General features: G+C 44.3%; 2 protein-coding genes across 2 annotated transcripts; one reads left to right on the forward strand and one right to left on the reverse strand.

The window, feature by feature from the left end:
- Positions 1-3,770: 3,770 nt before the first annotated feature.
- LOC127304294 (uncharacterized) lies at positions 3,771-6,006 on the reverse strand. Its single transcript, XM_071821136.1, has 4 exons — positions 5,991-6,006; positions 5,560-5,862; positions 4,379-4,592; positions 3,771-4,297 (listed from the first exon to the last, which is right to left on the reverse strand). Exons 1-3 carry the CDS (start codon positions 6,004-6,006, stop codon positions 4,408-4,410), a joined length of 504 nt encoding a protein of 167 aa, XP_071677237.1. The 3' UTR covers positions 3,771-4,297; positions 4,379-4,407.
- A 1,054-nt stretch (positions 6,007-7,060) lies between these two features.
- On the forward strand, positions 7,061-9,668 carry LOC127304295 (cysteine proteinase COT44-like). Its single transcript, XM_051334985.1, has 3 exons — positions 7,061-7,185; positions 7,866-7,990; positions 9,232-9,668. Exons 1-3 carry the CDS (start codon positions 7,061-7,063, stop codon positions 9,666-9,668), a joined length of 687 nt encoding a protein of 228 aa, XP_051190945.1.
- The last annotated feature ends 462 nt before the right edge of the window (positions 9,669-10,130 follow it).

Here is a 10,130-nt window from a genome sequence, read left to right on the forward strand (position 1 = left end):
AGCTAGGCGCAGAAAGTGTGTATCAAGTATTATCAAGAGATGAAGCGTCAACATCATAATTTGTTCTCATAATAGAATCAAAAGGTAACTTCATTCTCTTTCTAGGGAAGTGTTCCATACCTTTCTTGAGAGGAAATTGATATTTTATATTACCTTCCTTCATATCAATAATGGCACCAACAGTTCGAAGAAAAGGTCTTCCCAATATAATGGGACAAGATGCATTGCATTCAATATCCAAGAAAACAAAATCAACGGGAACAAGGTTATTGTTAACGGTAATGCGAACATTATCAACTTTACCCAAAGGTTTCTTTGTAGAATAATCAGCAAGATTAACATCCAAATAACAATTTTTCAGCGGTGGCAAGTCAAGCATATCATAAATTTTCTTAGGCATAACAGAAATACTTGCACCAAGATCACATAAAGCATTACAATCAAAATCTTTAACCTTCATCTTAATGATGGGCTCCCAACCATCCTCTAGCTTTTTAGGAATAGAGGCTTCGCGCTCTAATTTCTCTTCTCTAACTTTTATGAGAGCATTTGTAATATGATGTGTGAAAGCCAAATTTATAGCACTAGCATTGGGACTTTTAGCAAGTTTTTGCAAGAACTTTATAACTTCAGAGATGTGGCAATCACCAAAATTCAAACCATTATAATCTAAAGCAATGGGATCATCATCCCCAATGTTGGAAAAAATTTCAGCAGCTTTATCACAGGCAGTTTCAACAGTTTTAGCAGTTTCAGGCAGTTTTTCGCGCTTTGCATTAGAAGTGGAAACATTGCTAACACCAATTATTTTATTAGTGTTAGTAGGAGGTGCAGCAACATGTGTAGCATTAACATTACTAGTGGTGGTAATAGTCCAAACTTTAGCTACATTCTTCTCTTTAGCTAGTTTTTCATTTTCTTCTCTATCCCACCTAGCACGCAATTCAGCCATTAATTTTATATTCTCATTAATTCTAACTTGGATGGCATTTGCTGTAGTAACAATTTTATTATGATGATTCTCATTAGGCAAAACTTTTGATTTCAAAAGATCAACATCAGCAGCAAGACTATCGACTTTAGAAGCAAGTATATCAATTTTCCCAAGCTTTTCTTCAACAGATTTGTTAAAAGCAGTTTGTGTACTAATAAAGTCTTTAAGCATGGCTTCAAGTCCAGGGGGTGTGTTCCTATTATTGTTGTAAGAATTCCCATAAGAATTACCATAACCTTTGCCATTATTATAAGGATATGGCCTATAGTTGTTACTAGAATTGTTCCGGTAAGCATTGTTGTTGAAATTACTATTTTTAATGAAGTTTACATCAACATGTTCTTCTTGTGCAACTAATGAAGCTAATGGAACATTATTAGGATCAATATTAGTCCTATCATTCACATGCATAGACATAATAGCATCAATCTTATCACTCAAGGAAGAGGTTTCTTCGACAGAATTTACCTTCTTACCTTGTGGAGCTCTTTCCGTGTGCCATTCAGAGTAGTTGATCATCATATTATCAAGAAGCTTTGTTGCTTCACCAAGAGTGATGGACATAAAGGTACCTCCAGCAGCTGAATCCAATAGATTCCGTGAAGAAAAATTTAGTCCTGCATAGAAGGTTTGGATGATCATCCAAGTAGTCAGTCCATGGGTTGGGCAATTTTTAACCAGAGATTTCATTCTTTCCCAAGCTTGAGCAACATGTTCAGTATCTAATTGTTTAAAATTCATTATGCTACTCCTCAAAGATATAATTTTAGCAGGGGGATAATATCTACCAATAAAAGCATCCTTGCATTTAGTCCATGAATCAATACTATTCTTAGGCAGAGATAGCAACCAATCTTTAGCTCTTCCTCTTAATGAGAAAGGGAACAATTTCAATTTAATAATATCACCATCTACATCCTTATACTTTTGCATTTCACATAATTCAACAAAATTATTAAGATGGGCAGCAGCATCATCAGAACTAACACCAGAAAATTGCTCTCGCATAACAAGATTCAGTAAAGCAGGTTTAATTTCAAAGAATTCTGCTGTAGTAGCAGGTGGAGCAATAGGTGTGCATAAGAAATCATTATTATTTGTGGTTGTGAAGTCACACAACTTAGTATTTTCAGCGTTGGCCATTTTAGCAGTAGTAAATAAAGCAAACTAGATAAAGTAAATGCAAGTAAACTAATTTTTTTGTGTTTTTGATATAGCAAACAAGATAGCAAATAAAGTAAAACTAGCAACTAATTTTTTTGTATTTTGATTTAGTGCAGCAAACAAAGTAGTAAATAAAACTAAGCAAGACAAAAACAAAGTAAAGAGATTGAGAAGTGGAGACTCCCCTTGCAGCGTGTCTTGATCTCTGCAACGGCGCCAGAAATTTGCTTGATGCGTGTGGTTGGCACGTCCGTTGGGAACCCCAAGAGGAAGGTGTGATGCGCACAGCGGCAAGTTTCCCTCAGTAAGAAACCAAGGTTTAATCGGACCAGTAGGAGTCAAGAAGCACGTTGAAGGTTGATGGCGGCGGGATGTAGTGCGGCGCAACAGCAGAGATTCCGGCGCCAACGTGGAACCTGCACAACACAACCAAAGTACTTTGCCCCAACGAAACTGTGAGGTTGTCAATCTCACCGGCTTGCTGTAACAAAGAGTTAACCGTATTGTGTGGAAGATGATTGTTTGCAGAAAACAGTAGAACAAGTATTGCAGTAGATTGTATTTCAGTATATAGAATTGGACCGGGGTCCACAGTTCACTAGAGGTGTCTCTCCCATAAGATAAACAGCATGTTGGGTGAACAAATTACAGTTGGGCAATTGACAAATAAAGAGGGCATGACCATGCACATACATATCATGATGAGTATAGTGAGATTTAATTGGGCATTACGACAAAGTACATAGACCGCCATCCAACTGCATCTATGCCTAAAAAGTCCACCTTCAGGTTATCATCCGAACCCCCTCCAGTATTAAGTTGCAAAGCAACAGACAATTGCATTAAGTATGGTGCGTAATGTAATCAACAACTACATCCTTAGACATAGCATCAATGTTTTATCCCTAGTGGCAACAGCACAACACAACCTTAGAACTTTCTCATCCGTCCTGGTGTCAATGCAGGCATGAACCCACTATCGAGCATAAGTACTCCCTCTTGGAGTTACAAGCATCTACTTGGCCAGAGCATCTACTAGTAACGGAAAGCATGCAAGATCATAAACAACACATAGATATAACTTTGATAATCAACATAACAAGTATTCTCTATTCATCGGATCCCAACAAACGCAACATATAGAATTACAGATAGATGATCTTGATCATGTTAGGCAGCTCACAAGATCCGACAATGATAGCACAATGGGGAGAAGACAACCATCTAGCTACAGCTATGGACCCATAGTCCAGGGGTAGACTACTCACACATCACTCTGGAGGCGACCATGGCGGTGTAGAGTCCTCCGGGAGATGATTCCCCTCTCCGGCAGGGTGCCGGAGGCGATCTCCTGGATCCCCCGAGATGGGATCGGCGGTGGCGGCGTCTCAGTAATGTTTTCCGTATCGTGGCTCTCGGTACTGGGGGTTTCGTCACGGAGGCTATTTGTAGGCGGAAGGGCAGGTCAAGAGGCGGCACGGGGGGCCCACACCATAGGCCGGCGCGGCCAGGGGTGGGGCCGCGCCGCCCTAGGGTTTGGCCACCCCGTGGCCCCTCTTCGTCTCTCCTTCGGACTTCTGGAAGCTTCGTGGAAAAATAGGCCCCTGGGCTTTGATTTCGTCCAATTCCGAGAATATTTCGTTACTAGGATTTCTGAAACCAAAAACAGCAGAAACAAAGAATCGGCACTTCGGCATCTTGTTAATAGGTTAGTTCCAGAAAATGCACGAATATGACATAAAGTGTGCATAAAACATGTAGATAACATCAATAATGTGGCATGGATCATAAGAAATTATCGATACGTCGGAGACGTATCAAGAGGCCATAATTCACATGGCACCACACATATGTAAAACAAGAGAGGAATTGAAACAGATTTTCAATCAAATACTCACTTCGGATCTGGCCATCTTCGACTTCTTCTTCATATCCTGTAGCTCATTCGCTTGCTTCTTCTTCCTATCTTGTAGCTCTTTCCTCCTTGCAGCCACCTCCAACTTAATCTTTTTATTGTACTCTTGCTTTAGCCTCCTCTCTTCTTGCTTATGCCTCCTTTCTTCTTGCTTATGTTTCCTCTCCTCTTGTCTCTGCTTCCTCTCCTCTTGTCTCTGCTTCCTCTCCTCTTTCTTTCTCAATCTGCACTCAAATAAGTGTAATCAAAATTTATGGGAATAAAACATAAACAACGAAACGAGAAGATAGAGATGAGAGACTCACTTTCGCTGCTCATCAAGGGCATCCCACACCTACTGGTCCTCGTTGATGGTTTCCCACTTTAGTCTCTGCTTGTCAACATCACCCATGGGATCCAATTCTTCGAGCTCAACCGGCTTCATGGATGGGCCAGCCATTTCTTCGAGGTGAACCGGCTTCATGGATGAGCCAGCCAATTCTTCGAGCTCAGCCGGCTTCATGGATGGGCCAGCCATCCCTATATATTCAAGAACACATATAATGAACAAGGGCACAGTTTATTCCGAGTTTCTGACCAAATGAACAAGGGCACAACATAAGACAGTACAGTACACAGTATAGCGACACAAATGAAGCCATGCCAACTTTCTATAAGTTCTATAGCAGATGAATCAGTAGGGCATGTGTCTGTACTTGCTTGACTCTTGCATAATGAACATGTAAATATTAGGTATGTGACTTCTGTAGTTTGTAGTCCGACATGTTCTTCAGTACTAGTATATGGCTGGTCAAAAATCTGTAACTTGATGTATATATTAGCAGAAATCGGAAGGAGGTTTAAGTTACACTGAACATTGAAAAGTGTTTCACGTGTTTTCCCTGTGATGTGGTCACATTTTTGTACACTTTGAATTCCTGGAGTGTTGGACTTGTATCGTTTTTTGACCAACACATTGAGCAGCGTCCAAGCAACGGCATGCTTATGAACTGGCAACCGTAGTTGCTCGAATTGACTGCTTGCACTAGCTGGATGCAATAGACGTGTGTATATTTTTCTAGTTGTGGCATATTTCTACGATGAGATATAACAATGCAACAACTGAAATGAAATCCTAGTGAAAATAGGAGCATCATGTGATTTGTCTAGTTTGTTGTCAATCTTATCTCCTTGTACAAGGCAAAAATATTTCTGTACAGTTATGTGAAACCTGAATCTACCCCTGTCTTTTATAGTGTCCTAAATTCTGAACCTAACTCTGCTAGATCCATAATTCCTAAACGCCGGTGACCAGTTAGATTATACATTGACAGCAGAAACGTTGGCAAGCCATTCGCACATGTTTTCTAGCCATCTATACTAGGGGCAAAAGATAAAATTGGGAGTATGATGCCCCGACCAGCAAATATTTCAGACAACGCATACCCAGCAAATTCGTGCGAAGCAGACAAGCACAAAAGCCTCGAGTGAAGGAGAAGTTCCTCACCGTCGAGCACGGACTTGCTCCCGCCGCTGCATGGGCCTGCTGGTGCTGGAGCGGCCATGGTCGAGGCGGAGGACACGGGGAAGGTAGGCTCCGCCTGCGGCGCGTGCTGCTCCGTGGAGAAGGTGGTTGGGGGCGGCGCGTGCTGCTCCGCGGAGGAGGTGGTTGGGGGCGGCGCGTGCTGCTCCGCGGAGGAGGTGGTCGGGGGCGGCGTGGAGGAGGTGGTCGGGGGAGGAGGCGAGTGGCAGCGCGGAGGAGGAGCCCCTCCGTGGCTCCGTCTGCGCGTGTCTGCGCGAGGATGAGCCGCTGGAAATCGTGGGCTTTCCGGTTTTGTCCACCAACGTCATATAAATCTCGTGGTGGGCCGCTTACGCCATTTGGGCCGAATTTCGCGAGCGGCGTATGTGGGATCGCGAAACGCCGCTGCCACTTACATCCTGAGTCCTGCATCGTCCCCGTTAGTGTTCTCCGTCGATATCAATGTGTCAAGATTAGGGCTTTAAAACTACGGTATTCTTGAGAAACGGTTGAACTAAAGCGGAAGAGCAAAATGACCATGAGATTTTGCATGTACATAAAACAAGATCTCATTTATAGTGAAACAATGGTAGGATGCTTACTTGGCGGTTTAAAATTGGTTGGCACATTTGCTCACATCTTATTTTTGAAAACCTTTGTTTAGAAATGGTGCTTCTATCTACAAAAATATTATCGCAATTTTATCTAATTGTACACGTACTTGCTCGTGTGCGCGACTGTACTACTATACTTGTACTTACTCATGTGCGTGACTGTACTTTTGTACATTTACTTGCTCGTGTGCGCGAATGTACTACTATACTTGTATTTAATCGTGTGAGCGACTTGTACTTGCTCGTGTGCGCGTCCGTACTTATGTACATATACTCGCTCGTGTGTGCAGATGTACTTGTGATCGCTCGTGTGTGCAGCTATACTTGTGCTCGCTCGTCTGTGCAAGTGTAATTGTGCTCGCTCAAATATGTTCAACGAACTTCCGAAGACCATGATCTTTTAAATGTAAATATTACTTAGGTTGCAATTGTAATACTCTGATATTTCTATTGCGGAATACTGATATTTTCTAAGTATTTTGTGTGTGACCAAGTGGCGGAGCTTGACGGAGATTGTTAAGGGCCTATAACACTAATCATGTTAAACTTTGAGTAACATTCAAAATTTAGCATATGTAAATATCTTTAAGGAATTTTCGGAATTTTCTACAGTAGGGGGGGCATGCTCCCCCCCCCCCCCCCCCGCGCCCTAGGAAAGCTTCTCCACTATTGGGACATTGATGTCATGTCATCCTAGGGCCCCTAAAATCTAAGGGTCGGCCCTGAGTACACGTTGAAGATTGGAAAATGAGTGGATCGATCGCCACAACAGCTCATAGAGTGCAACAGCTAACTTTGTTTGGCTGCCATGGCGGTGACCAGGCTGCCGCATTTCAGAGCATGAAGCAGCTCGTCATGGGATCTTCTCCTGGATGGACTGCCTGTACGTGGCCGTCGCCACCTGGTGCTACCCGGCTTGCTATACAATGGGCATCCGGGACTGGGACTTCGTGGAGCCGAGGAACGAGAGGACGCTCAAGGCGGCCGTGGCGGAAAGGCCTGTTGTGTTGTGGCATTGACGGGAACAACACGGAGTTTTATAACTACAGTGGTGGCGTGTTCGTACTTGGGAGGGTCGTGCACCACGGACCTCACTCACATGATGCACCAGTGGGCTACAACACCACCGTAGAGGGCGCGCGGCCCGTACGGCGAGCCTTCCGACGTGGACTTCTGGATTCTGAAGAATCCGTGGTCGACGGCATGGGGCGTGGCCGGGTATATGAGGCTCCTGTGGGGTATCTAAATTTAGATAAAATATCTATATTCTTTTATGGGCGGAAAGTACTATATATATGTGTATGACCAATGAAATATCGCTTAGGTGATGGATATATATATATCAGATTACAATCATCTTTTTGTAGAGCATTTGTACATAACTACAGACAGACGAACAAAATAGTGAGCCGGCTCTCAAGGCAAAGGGGTGCAACCGGCGTTTGCGAAGAAGACACAGGGTGGTTCGTGCAATTCAACCTGAGAATCCTCACACGTGTCTGGGAAACGTCGCCACGCTCGTCGGGCCACCGCTCCGCGTGTCATCGCGTGGCCTTGGAAGGAGCAGAGACAGCTGCGAAAAGCGGTCGTTGATAACCAGATTCCGAAATGACACATCGCGTAGTGTTTCGTTCCTTGCTGACAAATGATGGAATGGGCCTTGCTCGTGATCATCAGGTTGCGCGCCTCCGCTAGCAGTATCAGGATTCAGGATGTCTCCAACAACGGCCCGTATTTTGGGCAGCCTCTATTTGTTTGGATCCGTTTGCGGCAGGCGAAGGATATGGAAGAGGCCCAGGCCTGTATGTACTAGTTAGCAGCGGACCCAACAACGTCTCACGTTTCGACCACGGTCTGGTTATTTTAGGTATTTTTACATCCAGATTTCAAACATATTTTTAAGTAATTCAAGTAAAACATAATAAATTGCAAATTCATTAAATTTTGGTGAAAATGATTGGAAGTTAAGTAGTTCAATCCCGGCCTTGCCGGCATACCCAAAGTTCCAAAAGTATGAGATACAGAGGGAATCGAGTGAATCGCACGTCTCGATCAAAGATCATCTTCTTCTCCTCCGCTAAGGCTCCAACCATGTCCGGGAAATACAATACATGGCGTCGGTCAGTGGGGTTGTCATGATCTTAGCTTCCTCGGTGAGTAAGGCGAGCTCCAATTTCTTTTACTTGTTATCTACCACCTATGTTGATGCACGTGCATTAATCTCTTCAATCTCAAGCTTCTTTCTTTGTATCTCATAGTAGTTCCTGATTGTCTCCTCTTTTCTCCGGTGCTTCCTCTCGCCCATCTTCTTACTTGACACCTCTTTATTGGGTAAAAGTGTCTTGATCGTCTTTGTGATCGATTGCAACGAGGCATCACGCTTGGGTGGCACCATATACATCGATGAGACTGGATTGCCCGTGTTTTGCGTTCGCATCATAGGACCCATAGATCTCACGACTGTCGTCCGACAATGGACAATGTTGAAATTCTTAATTTTGTTGGCAACCTTGAAGTGGGCCAAAGCTTCGATCCACCAGGTCCCCAACGCCAATGCCACTAGCTTTCCCTTCTTCATCGTGTCATACGAGGCGTTGCAGTTGGTGCATTGCTTACTGATCAGCGACCACCTTACTGTGAGCGAGGCCTCACCTGATCGCTCACAAGTGCTTGTGCTCATGAAAGTAGTTGTAAATCTTCCTCCAAAATGTGTCTCCCTTTTGTGGGAAACCTCAAATTGAATCTTGTCTGAATTCCATCAACACCTCGCAAAGACACATGTCCTTAAGCTTAGTGTATCCTCCGGTCCCTCTGAACCCTCATGTGGCTTGGCGAGCTCCAGTTAAGAGAACCAGGGCTCGTGTGGGAGTTGCTGGGCGTTCGCCATCACGACCGCACTCGATTTCCAGGACACGTTCAAGACTAGAAAAAGAGTGGATTTATGAGCGTGGACTGTGATGGCTACTCTCAGTTTGGCTACAAAGGTGGCGACCCGGCTGCCGCATTTCAGAGTGTGAAGCTCTCTCATGGGGTCTCTTCCTAGATGGACTACCTGCACATGGTCGTCGACAAGTGCTATGCGGCTCGCTATACGATGGGTATTTGGGACTGGGACTTCATGAGGCCGAGGAACGAGAGGACACTCAAAAGGTGGCCATGGCGGAACGGCCTGTTGTTGTGGCATTGAACGGGAACATCACGGAGTTTTATAACTACAGAGGTGGTGTGTTCAGAGGGTCGTGCACCGCGCACCTCACTCACGCAATGCTACTAGTGGGTTACAACACCACCGTAGAGGGCGACCCATACGATGAGCCTATCGGCGCCGACTTCTGGATTCTGAAGAATTTGTGGTCGACGACATGGGGGGAGGCCTGGTACATGAGGCTCCTGCGGGGGATTGAAGCGGATGGGGGAGTCTACGGAGTGATGCTTCGTTCGGTGTATCCAATGGATGCAGTTGACATCATTGAAAATTAAATGGGCGCCTAGCTATATTAATATAGCTATGCGAAAACCTGTTTTGAGCCTAGCGCGGACCTTAGTGGAGGCCAAAAGGGGGCCATGCCCCCCCCCCCCCCCCCCCCCCAACTTAATTGAAATGTACACAATACCACTTATTGTTTACCAATTTTTACCATAGAAAACACAAAATACTCCAAGTTCGCCCCCTCAGTTCCCGTCTAGCATTTTTTACCCCTCCAATAATAATGATCAAGGTCCGCCACTGGTAAATCCCAGGTGTCTTACATGATAGTTTCGATGTCATTCTTAACGTGAACATCCAATATTGCTGACCAGGGGCCACCTTTCAACCTTCTGTCCGGGGTTCCTTGGATCCCAAGATTGAAAACAGTTTTTTTAGCTATATATGGATGATTTGACCTGAATGGAAATTAAGTGGCCGCGGTAGCTTTTTTTTTTTTTTGAGGTCGAACATAG

This window comes from Lolium perenne, chromosome 5, assembly GCF_019359855.2.
Source record: "Lolium perenne isolate Kyuss_39 chromosome 5, Kyuss_2.0, whole genome shotgun sequence".
NCBI classification, from domain to species: domain Eukaryota; kingdom Viridiplantae; phylum Streptophyta; class Magnoliopsida; order Poales; family Poaceae; genus Lolium; species Lolium perenne.